This window comes from Mustela lutreola, chromosome 13 (genome assembly GCF_030435805.1).
Source record: "Mustela lutreola isolate mMusLut2 chromosome 13, mMusLut2.pri, whole genome shotgun sequence".
NCBI classification, from domain to species: domain Eukaryota; kingdom Metazoa; phylum Chordata; class Mammalia; order Carnivora; family Mustelidae; genus Mustela; species Mustela lutreola.
This window is the reverse complement of record NC_081302.1, coordinates 63,550,001-63,569,076: the sequence shown is the minus strand read 5'-3', so window position 1 is coordinate 63,569,076 and position 19,076 is coordinate 63,550,001. Positions and strand designations below refer to the sequence as shown.

The following is a 19,076-nucleotide window of genomic DNA, read 5'->3' as shown; positions in this document are numbered from 1 at the left end:
GTATCAAGGTCAAATGCCACACAAAGTTATTATAGAAAAAAGAAAATAAGGAGTAGAATAATATTACAGACAACAAAAGCAAGCTGGAAAGACATGCTCACAGATCAGATAAAAATGTAACCTTTTATTTTCAACATGAGCTAAAAGATGTTAATAAAATGACATAAACCGTGAATGGATAAAATAAATCAGAAATGAAGTGACATGATTCAGGAAAGAATTTTTGAAAGAATCATTTCAGAAATAAAGACTATATTGGAACATAACAATGAATAAACACAACAGATAGAATCTTAAGAGAAACAACAGGTTAGAAAGAAGGAAATTTCCTAATAAAAGAAGAAATGAAAGAGATAAAAAAGGGTTTGAAAGTCACCAAGTGCGGGGAGACACCTGGGTGGCTGTTGGTTAAGCATCTGCCTTTGGCTCAGCTCATGATCCCAGGGTCCTCGGATCGAGTCCGACACTAGACTCCTTGCTCAGCAGGGAGCCTGCTTCTCCTTCTGCCTGCTGTACCCCCTGCTTTGCGTGCTCTCTCTCTGACAAATAAATAAATAAAATCCAAAAAAATAGAAAGTCACAAAAGGTAAAGCTGGGAAGTAGAACTGTAACATACAGCTAATAGTCTCAGAGAGGAAAAATAAGAAACAATTATCAAAACTTATAAAATTTTTTTAAATTCCCTGAAATTAAAACAATTTCTAGAACCAAATACGAAGAGCATATTGTATACCTGGGAATAACAATCCAGAATGACTAACACATCAACACATTCTAGCAAAATTACTGGGCTTTATAAAACAGAGAAGGGGGAAAAAGCCTCTGGGCATCTAGGGAAAACAGTGACTTTTCAGGTAATGGCGGATTCCAAATCTGGGGCAGGAAATAAACAAGCTGGTCCTGGACCTTTTGCCACCCTAGATAGTAAGGAAGCTATCAAAGTCTACCAGGTCACATCAAAAGCACTCAGGAGCTAACCTAAAAAGGCTCCCACTGGCCAAAGATGGGACAGTATGAGCTACATCACTGAGTATTCAAGCAGTAGATGAAGGGAAGCATCTCTTCAAAATGTATTCTAAATAATAAAAAATAAATCCTAGAATATCACATTTGTAACCACCGGTGGACCAGCCAAAGCAGGCAATGAACATAAACAGCTGCTGCCATTGTCCACAAAGATATGGTGTGCCTTCTTAGGAAAGAATACAGCATCACCACTAGTCTCAGCAAAGAGATCAAACATGCATCTGACCAGGCCTCTGGATCCAGCTGCCATTTTGCAGGGAATACTCAGGGCTGAGGAACACATACAACTTTACCACATATATGAGGCCAGCAAAACCTAGGCCAAGGGCATTTAATAAGTCAAAAGACCTTGATTTCTCAAGGATCTGTATTTTCAAGCTAGTGAGCCCAGAACTGGTAATATAGTGGTTAATTTTATATGTTGACTTGACTAGATCATGGGGTGCCCAGGTTCTTGATCAAACATTGCTGATGAGTCTGTGAGGGTACTGCCACATGAGGTTAGCATGTGAATTTGTGGGCAGAAGCAGAACTACCCTCCTCACTGGGGGTGGGCATCATCCAATCCACGGAAGGCCTGAACAAAGGGTTGGAGGAGGGGAGGACTCATGCTTTCCCTGCCTGACTGGTTAAGCCAAGACAGTAGTCTTACACTGCCCTTGGGCTGGACCTAAACCACCAGCGTTCCTGGTTCTCTGGCCTTCGGACTCAGTTTAGGATTTCTATCACCAGCTTTCCTGGGTCACCAGCTTGCAGGTGGCAGATTGTGGACTCTTCAGTCCCCACAATCACATGAGTCAATTCCTTATATTAAATGGCATTGTATGTGTATATATAGAGAGAGGGATACATTGATATCTACATCTATATATCAATATCTATATATCTACTATTGGTTATTTCTTTGGAGAATATTGAATTCTTGATTAATACAGGTATCCCATAACTATTTGCAGTTTAGACTTTATTTGATTGATATACCACCTTTGAAATTCTATGAACGGCACTAGTCAATGGGATTTTACTTATAAACTCGTATTAAAAATTAAAGAATTATTTCATAGAGTCATTTCATAAAAAATCCCAGACCAGTTTTATATAAACACAGGAAGACCAATGACATGCTGCGATGTAGTAGCTAACCGCAGAATCCAGCATGCGTAACTGCTTAACTAGACTGCTTTCCCTTTCACTTGCATTTCCTCAAATATGATGAAATTGCAGAAACACAGCAAAGTACATGCTCGTGGCTGTTCTCCCGGTGGAAGGGATGGGCTGGTCTGTGCCTTTCTTATTGTGTCTGTGTCTGGTCCCTGAGCATCAGTGGTAGAAAACTGTGTGGTGTCCGGCAAGGTTAACAGCCACAGGACAGCATTTTCCCCTCAACTAAGTTAACCAAAAGTCCAAATAATTATACAAAGGACCAGAACTCATTAGGAGGATTCTCCAATCAATCCCATCTAGGTTTTAAAATTTACACACAGCAACCCACAATGTTTTCTAACATCACAGAAAACAAATGTGAGCTTCATTTTTCTTTTTGGAAAAAGGTTTCTAAAACATGTTTTAACTAAATCATACCAACCTGAAGGAGACTTGGAATAAGAGACTGTGGCTTCAGGAAAACTAAACATATTCTAATACACAGAATGGAATTAGTCACAGCTACCTCCAAAAGAATACGCACAAATGACCTAAAAACCTGACCGGAACTTATATATTAGTTACCTCAGAAATGTTTTTGTCCGTTTCTTTCCTTTTTTCTTCCAATTTCCTTTCAATGCCTACAATTCCTACAGCCCTTATTCTTCCTGGCTGAAAAACAAAAGTAGAAAATAAAACATACAAAATAGGAAGGACCCACTCTTTTATAACCCATCACAATGTGTTTTCAATGGTGGGAAGGGACCCACAAAGAACCAAAGAAAACCAGTAGAAAACCACGATTACATCTGGTTTCCTTTCAAAACATTTTGTCAGTTTCTTGTCATACATAATGATTTTCAAATCATTATTAAAAAAACTAAACATACAATAACTGGCATATTTTACCCTGTATTTAGATATAAATTAAATTCATGTTTGTTCTTTGGCAAGCTATTACGTATGTATCAGATATTTTATAGGGTCTCAAACAGGCAAGAAATTATAGTTAAAATTTTGGTATTTGACAGTTATTACACAAACTACTTTCACATATTTAAGTGTCTGCGCATGGTTGGTGGTTAATTTAGACTGGCTGAAAAACATCACCCAGAGGCATTGTCCATTCTCTCAGATGCCACACTGATTATGAAGAACAGAATGTAATGAACAGAATCTAACTTCTACCACCCCAAGAATCACTCTGGTAACTGGTCGTTTATTTTTGCTAAGTGTCTGCTGTCTGCAGAGCACTAAATTAGGTTCTATGAATACAAATGATTTTAATCAGAATATCATTATTTTGCTTCTGGCAAAGTTCTATAATCACAGAAATCTTTTCCTTTAATGAAGGTGCAAGTACAGAACCAAAACTATTAGATTAAGAAATAGTCTTAACAATACCTGGGGTCCTCTATTTGTTTGCAATGATTGGGAAACTGGCATATTCTCCCATCTTCTCTGTGTCATTTCCTCAGATAAACGCCTGTAAAACTGTTGTACACATATATTCACTTTAAGTGAGTCAGTCAGGTTAAAATATCCTCATAGAAATCATTACTTAACATTTCTTTAGTTGAAAGTCCTGTTCAGTCATTTGCAACAAACCTAGAAGTCTCAGAAACATCAAAGGAAACCAAAGGAAGTTCTCTTCTTGGATCAGCTTCATAAAGCACAAAGGGAAAAAAAAAAAAAGAAAGAAACTGACTTGCTATATAAAGTGAGCTATTCTCAACAAAGAGATGAGTGACAATGAATAAATAGACCTACTTTAAACAATCCCACATATGTGGATTGTTTTCAATCTATAGTGAAACAGATATAGTGCCAAGAAAAATATACAACCATTATCCATGAAGGAAGCAGAGAATAATTTGTCTAGGTAAAATGTGAAGCCAGAAACTAGGGCCAAAACATCCCTACACTCACAAAAAAATCAACTATATTGTTTAACTACTGTGAGAATGATTTCAGATAGTCGCTTATATTTGCTTAGTGCCTACTGTGTGAGGAGGGCTGGGTGAAGTGCCATAGAAAACCACATAAATAATTCAGGGTATCAATGAGGAGATAAATACACACTTGTAAATGTCTGAAGAATACTTATCCAGTGACTTACTAATCAGAACATGTAAACTATCATACTATGGAGTAAGTACTTCAGTGATTAGATCTGTGTGGAGTCAGGAGGAAAGACATCCTGCCTTAAGGCTGTGAGCTATCAGATACTAAGAGGGTTCAACATTTCACTGCATTATACTCTGCCTCTTTAACCAAACCACTGAAAACTTTACTAGTAGCCTAATAGCATTGACTTAGCATAGTTCCAGCTTCTGTTTTTTCCTTGGAACCACACCCTCCTGCCTCCCATTCCCACCAAAACCTAAACCTCATATTTTCTATTGCTAAGGCTTAAGATATAAAAATTTTATTGTAAAAATATGGTGAAACCTGGTATGTTGAACAGTAACAATTTACATCATATTAACAACAACAAAAACACACACAAGCACACCTTTCTAGTCCAATTTTACGCATATAAAAACCTACCTCAATCTGGCCATGTTCTTTGAAGGAGAGTTTGATATAGGAGTTCTTACTGCTCTGGAATGGACCAGGTTCTTTGTTGGGTGGAGCTGGGTGAAGATGAACCACTATTTTGGCACTAAAGGATAAATGTAATGAATTTAATTACCTTTTAAGAATCACTAATTCTGTTTTCATAATTTTTAATATATTTAAGTTCACTTTTAAAATTTATATACATCCTGAAAGGAATCCTTATAAACTGTGTATAAATTCAGTATTAATGAAACCTTCAAAAACACCTCTACTGGGTCGCCAGGGTGGCCCAGTGGGTTAAGCCTGCGCCTTTGGCTCGGGTCATGATCCCAGGGCCCTGGGATCGAGCCCCACATCAGGCTCTCTGATCAGTAGGGAGCCTGCTTCCCCCACGCTATCTGCCTGTCTCTCTGCCTACTTGTGATCTCCCTCTCTCTGTAAAAACAAAAACAAAACAAAACAAAACAAATACAAAACACCTCTACTTACAGCTTTTAAGCTCTGAACCAAGAAGTTCAAGTTACCAGCTCTATAGATTAAAAATGTGGTTTCAAAAATAATAAGTTCAAAATAAATTGGCCAAATGTGTGACAGTTCATTATTTTGGTTTACGATTAGGGTTTTCCATGTACAAAGGCAAACCCAAAGGTTACCGGGGGGCCTATACTTTCTGCCAAAGCATACTACCCTAGTCATTTGAAAACAAAATGTGAAAACTTATCTGTGTAAAACTGGCCAGCTGACATTTTATTAAAACTCCATCCAGGGGCGCCTGGGTGGCTCAGTGGTTAAGCCGCTGCCTTCGGCTCGGGTCATGATCTCAGGGTCCTGGGATCGAGTCCCGCATCGGGCTCACTGCTCAGCAGGGAGCCTGCTTCCTCCTCTCTCTCTCTCTCTGCCTGCCTCTCTGCCTACTTGTGATTTCTCTCTGTCAAATAAATAAATAAAATCTTTAAAAAAAAAAAAAAAAAAAAAAAAAAAAAAAAACTCCATCCAAAACTAACATTCTACAGTATCATTTTTGGAAAATGCCACTCAATCAACAGCATGATCTAGAAGATAATCCAACAGCAAAAACAAGTCTCAAAATGCTGCTGCGCTAGAAACACAAACTACCATAATCTTTATGACTACCGTTGTCTCCTGTGCTATTAAAAACACTGGTATATTTGTTCAGTTTTGTAAGTCTTTTTCCCTAACCTGCTCAATAAATAGTCTGCTTCCATAAATTAGCAAAACCAAAAAACTCAGTCAAAATACTTTGGATATGCAGCATAGAGCTTTTCCCTTATGACCACATTACAGGTCTGCTTATTTATTATTCCATTTCCTTTAGGTCCATTTGATTCCTAAATATTGCTGTGAAATTGAAATACTGTGTGTGGGGCCTCCTCAGTGTAATAAATGCTTTGGTTAGTAAACTGGGCCAGACTTGTAAGGACTCTTCACCTATTCCTTTGTGGTGAACTTCTTTAAGTGACTGAGCAAATAAACTGCAGTCACTGTAACAGGACTGTCTGACATGAACTGTCAGGCAGAGCAACCAAATACGACAATCAGATTAAGGGACCTGAGCAAAGAATTACATAATCTTTAAAACAGAAAAACCTGAGCCCCACGATCAGATTTTGTCAAAGGAAACTCAGTGAAGAACTGAAGATTATAAGACAAAGTGAAGTTTAAGAAATCTCCAAGTCGGCAAAAAAGATCCAGGCCAGTTTTTAAATATATTCATTTCGCAGGTCATTCAATTACCGTATTTCAAGTTAAAAAAAAAAACAACCAATCAGGGATGCCTGGGTGGCTCAGTTGGTTGAACGACTGCCTTCAGCTCAGGTCGTGATCCCGGAATCCCGGGATCGAGTCCCGCATCAGGCGCCCAGCTCCATGGGGAGTCTGCTTCTCCCTCTGACTTTCTCCTCACTCATGCTCTTTCTCACTGTCTCTCTCTCAAATAAATAAATTAAAAAAAAAAAAAAAAAGATTTTAAAAACCACCCAATCATGGCTCAGTGGGTTAAGCCACTACCTTCAGCTCAGGTCATGATCTCAGGGTCCTGGGATCGAGTCCCACATCAGGCTCTCTGCTCAGCAGGGGGCCTGCTTCCCTTCCTCTCTCTCTGCCTGCCTCTCTGCCTGCTTGTGATCTCTCTCTGTCAAATAAATAAATAAAATCTTTAAAAAAAAAAAATAAAAAAAATAAATAATAAAAAATAAAAAATAAAAAATAAAAATAAAAACCACCCAATTAGAGAAGGATCTTGGGAGGGGACAGGTTAAAAGGTGAAACTATATGGACAATTTTGAATCAATGAAATATGGTAATTGCTTGGGGCAAGAGGGCCGAGAATAAAAAGAATATTTGAGAAATGTTTACATGACATATTATTAAATTCTTCCTCACTGGAGATGTTTAAAAAATAAGATACTAATGGGAAGGTAAATTTTTTTTAAAAGATTTCATTTATTTGACAGAGACATGGCGAGAGAAGGAAGACAAGCAGGGGGAGTGGGAGAAGGAGAAGCAGGCTTCCTGCTGAACAGGGAGCCCAATGTGGGGCTGGATCCCAGGACCCTGAGATCATGACCTGAGAAGAAGGCAGACACTTAACAACTGAGCCACCCAGGCACCCAGGAAGATAAATATTTTAAACAATTTTTGTTATACAGTTTAAATTTTCTTGGAACACAGCAGAGGAAAATTCAAATGATTTGCAACACCTTCAAGTTTTACTTTGTAGAACTTAAGAAAAGCAATATACACAAATATCTAATCATTATGTGGTACACTCGAAACTCATACAATATTGTATGCAATTGTACTTTCATTAAAAAAAGAAGGGGGGTGCCTGGGTGGCTCAGTGGGTTAAGCCTCTGCCTTCAGCTCAGGTCATGATCTCAGGGTCCTAGGATGGAGCCCTACATCAGGCTCTCTGCTCAGCAGGGAGCCTGCTTTCCCCTCTCTCTCTGCCTGCCTCTCTGCCTACTTGTGATCTCTCTCGGTCAAATAAATAAGTAAAATCTTTAAAAAAAACAAAACAAAACAAAACAAAACCCAGATGGAAAAAAGAGAAAAATAAAAATTATAGAAATAACCTAAAGTCTGTACTTTTATTAACCTTTCTAAAATGTCGGTTTCTTTTATGTCAAATAAACAATCTTGCATGCTAGCTATACACTATAACTAACGAATGCATTGCATTTTCAGTGAAGTTCTGTATCTGTTTCACCTCTACTGAAATAACTATACTAAAGCTCAAAATGGGCCCACAAGGAAAACAAAATTCTTATCAGCAATACTTGTTCATAAGTTGCCCTCAATTACATGCACTTAAAATAAAAGCCAGATTTTTCTGTACTTGATTAAAAAGAAACATTTTAACGTACGGCTTTAAACCAGGGTGATGACATGTCCTGGTTTGTCTAAAACTGTCCCATTTTATGCTTCCTTGATCCAATTATAAACAGCACCCCCAGGGCACCTGGATGACTCAGTCAGTTAAGCATCAGACTCTTGGTTTTAGATCAGGTCATGATCTCATGGGTCGTGGGATCAAGCTCCTCATCCAAACTCCTCTTTGGGCTCTGTGCTCCATGGAGAGTCTGCTTGAAAGATTCTCTCCCTCTGCCACTCCCCTCATCGTCCTGACTTGCTCTCTTGCTCTCAAATAAGTAAATCTTTTTATAAATGATTAAATATAATAAACAGCACCACCTATTACTTTTATAAATGTCCCAGTTTGGACAATAAATATTATGAAACTCTATTTAACACTGATATCCAAAAATGTCAAAGTGAAGAAACTTAATGATCAACTAGAAATAGGATAAAATAAAATCAGTCATTTTTCTCAGATGAGTCACTTCTGATTTTAAGTACTAGATTCACAGACATGTCAAAGCGAATGCTTGTGGAAAGACATGAAATGACAGCTGGCCGACACTTATTTTGACCCAAGGATATTACAGCAAATCGTAGTACTTAATTTGTCCATTTATCCATGAGTTTAATGTAGTATCTTCCTAGGGGAGCTTCTGACCAACGACTATTCTTTATAAAGCCCCCCAAAACAATCATCAGATTCATTCCCACATATGCAGCCATGGCACAACAATAAATCTAAGTTGGTAATAATAGCTTGACTGGGACATTTTTGTGAAAAAAAGACTGCATCAGAGACACCTCACCTTTTCCCAATTCCAGCTGCCTGTTCTTCAATGAACACGATTTGGGAAAGAGGAATGGCCATGCAGCACTCCTAGAAGGAAACCATACAAAATGTGATTCAAAAAGTCTCCTTGTCAGAAAACCTTGTTTTATAGTATTTAATAGAGTGTCATGTACGTGTACTTAATAATAAAAACAATTTAAAAAATAATAAAATGATTTTATTCCTTAAATAAACTGAAGGAAAATGGAATGAAAACAGTAATGTGGTGGCATTTTGCCACATGGAAGAATGTAAGAGTTTTAAAAGCTGGGGACGCGTCCGTGGCTCAGTGGGTTAAGCTTCTGCCTTTGGCTCAGGTCATGATCTCAGGGTCCTGGGACTGAGTCCCACATTGTGCTCTCTGCTCAGCAGGGAGCCTGCTTCCCCCCTTCTCTCTCTGCTTGCCTCTCTGCCTACTTGTAATCTCTGACAAATAAATAAGTAAATAATCTTAAAAAAAAAAAAAAAAAAAGCTGCTGTAACCATCTTCGTTTTTACCATAGGTACATCTTTTTCAGTACTTATATGAAAACTTTTTACATGTAAGCTATCCTTCTATGGAAAAAAAAAAAAAGAAAAGAAAAACAGAACAGGCAAATCAAAACAACTTTAAGGAGTGCTACACAGGTGATCTTTTTTTCTTTTTTTCTACACTTCACTCACCATTTTTAACAAATATACTGATGTAGGTTCCCTTTATTAGTACATTTAATTTTAAGTTACTATAAATGATTGGCATTCAATAGGTCTAAGGGTTTCTGAATTAGCCTCTTGATATGAAAATCAAAAAATGATACTAAGATTAGTTTATAAACATATGTTTTAAGGACACCTATCTTCCAAAAAGACTTTTTCCTAAATACATACTACTATAAATGATTGGCATTCAATAGGTCTAAGGGTTTCTGAATTAGCCTCTTTTTTTTTTTTTTTTTTTTTTTTTAAAGATTTTATTTATTTATTTGACAGAGAGAGATCAGAAGCAGGCAGAGAGGCAGGCAGAGAGAGAGAGAAAGAAGCAGGCTCCCGGCCGAGCAGAGAGCCCGATGCGGGGCTTGATCCCAGGACCCTGGGATCATGACCTGAGCCGAAGGCAGCGGCTTAACCCACTGAGCCACCCAGGCGCCCCTGAATTAGCCTCTTGATATGAAAATCAAAAAATGATACTAAGATTAGTTTATAAACATGTGTTTTAAGGACACCTATCTTCCAAAAAGACTTTTTCCTAAATACATACTTCTTTTAGAAGAATTAGACGTGATTAACAGTTGGAAGGTATGCGTTTACCAACAACAGTGATGTCACCACTGGGAGGAAATACTGATTCTTGGGGGACAAAAAGAGTCGATTTTGCAATAGTTAGTGGCCTTTCAAAGAGCCTCAGTATATAGTTTGACTGTAAAATTCAAATTTCATGGTGGAATGGGCAGCAATTATGAAAATACCATAGATTACTTCTTTTACTGGCAACAATACAAACATACACTTTCAAGTTAAAGCTCTTTGGAGCTAAAATAGCTTTATACACATAACTTGTTCTCTCTTCCTAGAGATGAAACAACAGGGAGGTTTCTCCTCGTGTTGAGTGACTTAGAGGCCATTCTTCTCAATATTTAGGTAAAAGCATGTACTTCCCAGCAGACCTTTCTTCCCAGAGTCTCAGGAACAGGTTGTTCTGAAGACCCCTGACAATGACTGGGAGAAATATTCTCATTACACACAGAACATTCGGGTATGAAGTAGGTTCTAACTGATGTTTTAAAACAGGAGTGACCATGATTCTCTCTCTACTCAGCAATTACAGACTTTTCTGGAGTTGAATGAGGGACAACCCCTAACTCATTTCTCTGCACTCCATTCAGAAAGATCACATGAGACACACTCTTTTAACATTCTGAAAATGGAAATTTACTGCATTTTTTAGTTTTGACAAAAAGAAAGATTTAAAACCTAAAACCTAAATTTAAAACCTAAAACAGATTTTTTTAAAAACTCTTTATCTTACATGATTTTTCTGATCTCTCCAAATTAGTCGGTGTGTACTAAGAAGGAGGGTCCCAGCATCAAATTTTATCTAGAAAGACAAGATCATCACAAAACATTAATGATGTATCACTCAATGTGGTCCAGATTTTCCTCCTCACAAGTTGCACAATAGTTAAGTTAATCATATAAACACTAGAGAATTAGGCTTGCCACAAATTAAAGAGAAGCAGTGTTACACATTTTGTAAGCACGCTCTCTCTCTATATATATATATGCAACCTTAATAAAATTAGGAAAAAATCACAAACAATCTAGATGTGTAACAACAGGGTAGTAGTTAAGTATGATACATTCATACTCTGGAATCCATGAGAGGTTAAAAAGAATGAGGTAGAACTGCATGGACTATCACAGAATTCTGTGACAGAGTTAGTGGGGAGCGAAAGCAAGTTGCAGCACATCACATATAATGTAATCAGATAGAAGATGGAGATAATCTCCATATTCCCCAAACTACATTGTGAGATATATGTATATGTCTGTGTGTGTACACACACACACACACCCCCCCAAGTAGTAGGAAAAGATATAAAAGGAATACTCACTGATCTGTTAACAAAGATTATCTCTGAAAAAGTGTGAGGAAATGGGAAGAAGAAAAGCAAAGGCCCCCTTTTAAAACTAACCACTTCGGGCGCCTGGGTGGCTCAGTGGGTTGGGCCGCTGCCTTCGGCTCAGGTCATGATCTCAGGGTCCTGGGATCGAGTCCCGCATCGGGCTCTCTGCTCAGCAGGGAGCCTGCTTCCTCCTCTCTCTCTCTCTGCCTGCCTCTCTACCTACCTGTGATCTCTCTCTGTCAAATGAATAAATAAAAAAAAATCTTTAAAAAAAAAAAAAAAATAAAAAATAAAACTAACCACTTCACTATCAATTGAATTTTTTTAATTTTTTATTAACATATAATGTATTATTAGCCCCAGGGGTACAGGTCTGTGAATCACCAGCACTCACCATAGCACATACCTTCCCCAATGTCCATAACCCCACCACCCTCTCCCTCATGGCATTATGTCACCTACTCAAAATATAAATGTAAAAAAGTTCGTAAAACTGTAGTACAATTGCACACACAAAAAAAGCCTGCTGTGTCTTTAGGACCAAACCCTTAATCCTCATCCTCTGTTATTATGCATTGAAAATCATATAAATAAGCAAATTTTATTTTTAAAGATTTTATTTATTTATTTGACAGAGAGAAATCACAATTAGATGGAGAGGCAGGCAGAAAGAGAGAGAGAGAGGGAAGCAGGCTCCTCACCGAGCAGAGAGCCCGATGCGGGACTCGATCCCAGGACCCTGAGATCATGACCTGAGCCGAAGGCAGCGGCTTAACCCACTGAGCCACCCAGGCGCCCCTAAATAAGCAAATTTTAGAGTCTGAATCCAAGAGATAATATATCAAATTCTTTCATTTCTGTTAAAATTAAGAAATATATTGGAAGCTTCTATTTAATTACTAGGAAGTAGAATCTGTCATAAGGTAGGACTTGCTTATATCCTTTTGAGTAGTTAGTTATTTCTTAAGTTGTAAGGCTGGTCCCATATCAAGGCCACCTTACAAGACAAACTCAGAGGGGGAAGGATGATACTGCATTCAGACAGATGGTGACTACACTTGTGCGGAACACAGCACAATGTATAATCTTGTCAAATCACTATGAATGCTGTACACCCCAAACTAATATAACATTGTGTGTCAACTGTACTCAAATAAAAAAAAAAATGTTTAAGTAAAAAAAAACTCAAAGGAAAGCATTTTCATTGGGGTCCAGTTTATTACAAATAATCCTTTTGAATTTAAAATAAACGGGTTAGGGACGCCTGGGTGGCTCAGTTGGTTAAGCAAGCTGCCTTCGGCTCAGGTCATGATCCCAGCGTCCTGGGATCAAGTCCCACATCGGGCTCCTCTGCCTGTGCCTGCCATTCTGTCTGCCTGTGCTCGCTCTCTCTCCCTCTCTCTCTCTGACAAATAAGTAAATAAAATCTTTAAAAAAATAATAATAAAATAAAATAAAATAAGTGGGTTAAAAAGCCAATGAATAACCGATTAGAACATGTATATATCATTAAGCAAAAATAATCATAAATATGCGTACATAATTATGTATGCAAATTGACACTTAATATATTACAAGATACTCATGATATTAACAAAGAAAACCTAGGTTTCAAAGTGGTATACATAACATGATCACACACACAAACAGATGGATAATGTGCCAAAAGCAATTGTTTATGGGTAGTAGGAATACTAATTATTTCAAGTTTCTTCTTTTGGCCTACCCATATTGAACCATTTTATTATTTGCCTAATGAAAAAAAAATAAGAAATTTGTTAGAGACATACATAACTTCGTGTAGTTTGAAATATACATAAATTATTTTTTGTTAAATCAAACATATACAGAAACACTTTCTCTGTCAAAAACTTCTTGGATTAAAACCGATCCTCTTTTTAATATCAATTTTTAAAAACTGTTTTCTAAGAGTAAGGTGTGACTATATTACTAATATGTTAGTCATTATCAATATGGTTAATAAGCTTTGATGGTAAGAGAACTACTGAGCCATCTAGTTTAAATACACTCTGTGAGGTATCATTCCACAAAGGCACTTCAACCCCTCAGAGAAAAAACTTGATGAGTTCCATATTTCCTACCGAATCAGAAGTTAAATACATGTACTTCTGGCACTTAATTCAGTCTGGCTCCAAAGGTTTATGCGAAACCAAATAACTGAGTTTAAGAGATTTTAAAAACTTCTTTTTTGTCCATGTGTAAGATTTCCCTTTTCCAAAAACAAGTATTTTATCAACTTGAGAGTACACGATGCTACATGACAGCATAACAGTTCTGATTAAGAAAATGCACTTTCTCTTACTGAAGTTCAAGCATAAGGATGTGATTATAAAGCTGAAGGCAGAGTCTGTTCCATTGCTATGTCCATTAACAATGTGCAAACGTAAAATGCTGCTGTTCTAAGTGAAGAATTGTGTAATACTCCCCTTCAGGGATTCCAAGGGATTATGAGCTAAACCTGATAGACAAGTTTAGGCTGGCTTGCTCCTGCCACTCAGAGCTAGAATAATTTTAACTACTTAAAGGTTGATCTAACTTGGGCATTAGCTGGATAAGCTCTTACCCTGTTTTATTATTTAACATTTTTCTGTTATAAAAGCAATATACTATTGAAGATCTGGGGGAAAAAAGGTTTAAGTCTAAAAAAGAAAATGAAATCGCTCATAATCACACCAGCCAAAGAATACACACATGTATATATATATATAAAATATATGTGTATATTATATGTGTGTGCGTGCATGTGTGAATAATCTTTAAATAAAATGAATTCATTATATTTAGTTTTATAACTTGCTTTTTTAAATGGTGGCCTATCGTTAACAATTCCTCGTGTTGATTAGGGCATATCATTTAATTAACAAAACCCTCTGGGGGACATTCAGATTGCTTCCAATTTTCTATATATGTAATAATATAGAATATATATATATATATATATATAATTTTCTATATATGTAATAATATAGAATATATGTAACAATGCTGAGACGAGCATCCTCATTCATTATATTTTTATGCATCTCTGATTATTTCCCTAGGGTAAATCCCTAAAAGTGAAATACCTAGCTGAAAGAAAATACACATTTTCCAAGTCTCCCAGTGTATGTTGCCAACTTGCCTCTTTATACACTACTAACCTGCTTTCATTATATTTTTAAATTAGCTGAGGCTATAGAGGCTTGTGTGAATTTAAACAAATGACCTGTCTACGCTGCTTAAGAAAACAACACACTATCCCGTCATAATGGGCCCATGAAAACTATGCCTGTAGAAACAAGCAGGCATGCATTTATTCACAAGAGGTGCTTGGGTGCTGGGGCGGTGGGAAAAGCAGTCTACTGGGGCTCCACCAAATACTAAGTGTGTGACCTCAGACATGTCACAGTTTCCTCAGCTATCAACTAAGAGCCTCTGTGTCTTCATCTCTGGGAGTATCGACTATATTAAACATTACAGAGTCTGACGCTGGTGGCTACTGTGTTCATGAAGCATCGCAGCCAAGTGAACCGAGTGCAGGCTTTGGGAGTCTGATCAAGAGATCTCACTCTGGTGTCTCCGGCTAACTAACTGTGTGTGGGTGGGCAGGCCCCTTTCTAACAGTCATCGTCTCATCCATAAAATATCACCTCCTATGCCCACGGAGAAGAGTAAATGAGATTATATGTAAAGCTCCTGGCACACAGTAGGTGCTCTAATTACTCGGGTCTCTTTCCCCCCTCCCCCAGGTACTTCATACCCTCAATGAGCCAAAAGATGCAAGGATGAGTAAGGCACGCTTTCTGCCCTCAGGAGCTACCGCCTGATCTAGTAGACGGCCAAGTACACCCCTGCCTTGGGATGTGCACACCTGCCTCGGGAATGTGTCAGGATGCACAGCTATGAAGGCCACACTGACTGGACTCAAGTACCCTAGACCAAGGGAGCTAGTGCAAGATACTGAAAGGGAACTTGACCAGAGTTCAAGTTCCCTGGAGGCCGATAGGGAGCTTCCTAGAGTCTTCAGACCACATGAGGTCTGGAAGCCTTCCAGCAGATGGAGGAAGCCAGGACACGGGACTTTCCCCCAGGAATCAGCCTAAGCCCTCAGCCACACTGGGTATGGCTCAGCCAGTGACTCATTCCTTGCAGCTCGGGGACTGCAGCGGTGAGCAGGCTTGTCTTAGAGCTCTGCTTCAGTTTCAGGACACCCACATCCCTCCCTCACCATCTTCAGCTTTTAGAACAGTTAAGAATTCCTCAATAGGGGCGCCTAGGTGGCTTAGTGGGTTAAGCCTCTACCTTCGGCTCAGGTCATGATCCCAGGGGCCTGGGATCGAGTCCCGCATAGGGCTCTCTGCTCAGCAGGGAGCCTGCTTCTCCTCATCTCTCTCTCTGTCTGTCTCTCTGCCTATTTGTGATCTCTCTCTCTCTCTGTCAAATAAATAAATGAAATCTTTAAAAAAAAAATGAATTCCTCAATAGATCAAAGGGTCTTACTAAATTTTTCCCAATACTTTTTTATTAATCCTCTGATAACTATATCTACTTGTCTGCTAAAAGAAGCAAAAACTTAAAAGGAAACATTAGAATACACTGGTTTAGCAATGGTTCTTCCATATACAGGTACTCATGGTTTTGACTTTTTGTTGTCTTAAATAGAGGTAAATAGATCATAGTTTTTATTATGTGCCAGCCAAGATGTTCCTAATTTGCATACTGGAGTTACACATAACAGGGTGTGATGTTTTGCAAAAGTGTGACTTCCAACACGGACTGTCTTTAGTGGAGTCTCTGAATACCAGTCTACGATTGTCACTCAGTACTGAGAGGGAGGCATCATCAAACCGGCTAACGGAGGGGAATTTGATTATGCTTCCCATTTAAAAAGCTCCAAAGACTGGAGGAGGTTTTACTGAGTGAAATAAGTCAAGCAGAGAAAGTCAATTATCATATGGTTTCACTTATTTGTGGAGGGTAAAGAATAGCATGGAGGACATTGGGAGAAGGAAAGGAAAAGCGAACTGGGGGAAATCAGAGGGGGAGATGAACCATGAGAGACTGTGGAATCTGAGAAACAACCTGAGGGTTTTGAAGGGGGGGGAGCAGGTGGTGAAAGGTTTGGTGAGCCTGGTGGTGGGTATTAAGGAAGGCATGTATTGCATGGAGCACTGGGTGTGGTACATAAACAATGAATCTTGGAGCACTGAAAAAATAAAGTAAAATTTAAGAATGAATAAATAGAAAAAGTTCCAGAGATTGTAACCTTGTTGTTGAAAACGTTTAGTTAGTTGGAGTTAGTCACTCCAACCAAAAGATGGAAACCTAATTTGAGATCAAGTCAATAAAAGTGCTAAGGCAGGAAATCAAGCAAATCCAAGCAAATTATTTTAAGAAAAAGACCTGGAGTTGATAATGGAGGCAACAAAGTACACGGAAAATACTCTCAGGGAGGCGGAACACCTGGGTCCTATGCCGTGTCCACTGTGCCCCTAGATATCTGGGTAACCTCTGCCCTCCATGACCTAGGAGGACATAAGTCTCAAGCTTCTGCCGACACGGACCAGGAAATGCTGAGAGTCAAGGAACAAACGCAAAAGTAGAGAAGGAAGTTTCATGAACGAAACCACAAAGAAGAAGAGAGCAAGTGAAAACTTCTGGAAACTAAAAAACGTTGCTGAATAAATGGGTTTTTGACATTTTTCTGATTCCAGGTTATATACATCTCAGCCAGGGGAGGTTAGCAGTTCTGCAACAGCCCTCTAACCTCAAGCTTCGGCGCTCCGCGCGGGCTGGCCAAACTCCCTTGGTGTGCAGGGGACGAACCTACCTCCCTGAGACTTGCAGACCACTGGCCTTGAGGAGTGGACCAGACTTGCCCTGAAAATAAAGGCTGACCGCACTGGGAAACAGCTGCGGCTGATGCCAGCAAGTCTGTTCAGGGTCATGTCCCCCTCGGACTAACCGCCTCGGCACCTGCTTCCCCTGCACGGAGTACCCCGCCTTCCCGTCCCCCCTACCCTGCCTTCCCCTCTAAGCCCTTCCGGCTTCGCCTGGACCGGGAGGATGGTTCTTTGGGGCGTTAGTCCACCGTCTTCGCGGGGAAAGCAGCCTTCCTCTCCCTCTCCAGAAGGCTCGTCTCTGGAGTGCGGCTCTTCCGGGGGGGGGGGGGGGGGAGAGGTGCAGCCCCAGCCCCAGCCCCAGCCCCAGCCGCGCCGGCCCCGGCTCCCCGGCGCTAACAGCCGGACGGAAGGCGGCCCCGAACGCTCACGCTGGGAACACTTCTCCGCATTCGCAAGCGCATCTCCTGAGGTTTCCGCCCGCAGGACAAGGCACGGCCTACCACACCACTTTCCCAAACACACGCTCTAGACTCCTTTCTAAAGTCATTCCCGGAAAAAAGGGGGCGGGGGGAAGAGCCTTCCGAAAGGCGTCCGGGTGAGACCCGGACGCGCTTCTCGGAAACCCCCGCAGGGCACTACCGCCGGTTCTGTGGGGGCAGACCCCACGCGCAACGGCCGCACCCGGTCACGGAGGCACCCCGGGTCAGGGGGCCGGGCAGACCGGCCCCGCGCGGCGCGGCCCGCCGTCACCACGGCCGAGCCCGGGCCGGAGGCGCCGGCACCCGGCCACTCGTCTACCGTCCCCGCCGCTCCTCGCGCGCCGCAGGGTGGGGACCCGGGGCCCGGGCGGGGAGGCCCCGCAGGCCCGCCAGACCGCGCACCGTCCCGGAGGCAGCCCTCACCTTCTCCTCGCCGTCGTAGATGCGCACTCCGCGCTGCTGGATCACCAGGGTCTCGTTGATCTCCAGGAGGCCGCTCGTCCACAAGAAGCGGTCCATGGCCGCCGACAGGCCGGCCTCTGCCGCTTGCCCGCGCCGGCGCTCGGGGGCGGCGAGCCGAGCGCTGGGCAGCCTGCGGCGCCCCCTGGCGGCGGGCGGGGCGGAGACCGGGCGGGGAGGGTGCCTGGGACCGTGGGGTCGTGCGTGGACTGCCCCCTGGCGGGCGGGCGGCTTGTGGCCCGGCGGGAACGTCTCCCACCAACCTTTGTCCAGCTCTTCTGGGGGCGCAGACCCAGAGCTTACCAGAGACTTAGACAAAGGCCAGGCCACAGCCTGGACTTTCTAATTGTGCATTATTCTTGTATATTTGTGCCATTTCCTTGTCAGGGCCCAGCGTGTTGCCACGTTCATAAAAGGTTGTTTTCTTTTCAAATAAGGATTTATGACCTGAACGGTTTTTTATGCAACTGCCATCAGTATGAAAGTACCATTTTGTGCCCCTCTTTCTTCCCCATTAAGATCATTTTCGTTTAAACATTGTCAGCGTCAACACGGACCTCACGTATTTACTCTACACACTATTTTAATCTATGGATCTTCCATAAGTTATCTGTGTGCTGTCCCCACAAACCCGTCCATGGCTGCCAATCGCATGGGCTGAGCGTCTTTCGCTGTCCCTGTTCATTTTATTTACATATTTACGTTATAAACGAGTACCTATATTTGTACTCCCACAACTGATGTATTTTGG

At 40.7% G+C, this 19,076-nt stretch overlaps 1 protein-coding gene across 1 annotated transcript in view; it reads right to left on the bottom strand.

Annotated features, from left to right (window-relative positions):
• VPS36 (vacuolar protein sorting 36 homolog) overlaps nucleotides 1-18,449 on the bottom strand; it is a 31,888-nt gene extending 13,439 nt beyond the window's left edge. The window contains exons 1-6 of the mRNA XM_059143723.1: nucleotides 18,290-18,449; nucleotides 10,947-11,015; nucleotides 8,919-8,989; nucleotides 4,720-4,834; nucleotides 3,574-3,663; nucleotides 2,755-2,841 (exon numbers count right to left, since the gene is read on the bottom strand). Of these exons, the coding sequence (XP_058999706.1) occupies nucleotides 2,755-2,841; nucleotides 3,574-3,663; nucleotides 4,720-4,834; nucleotides 8,919-8,989; nucleotides 10,947-11,015; nucleotides 18,290-18,385 (528 nt within the window). The 5' untranslated portion in view covers nucleotides 18,386-18,449. The remainder of the gene's footprint in view (nucleotides 1-2,754; nucleotides 2,842-3,573; nucleotides 3,664-4,719; nucleotides 4,835-8,918; nucleotides 8,990-10,946; nucleotides 11,016-18,289) is intronic.
• Between the last annotated feature and the right edge of the window lie 627 nt (nucleotides 18,450-19,076).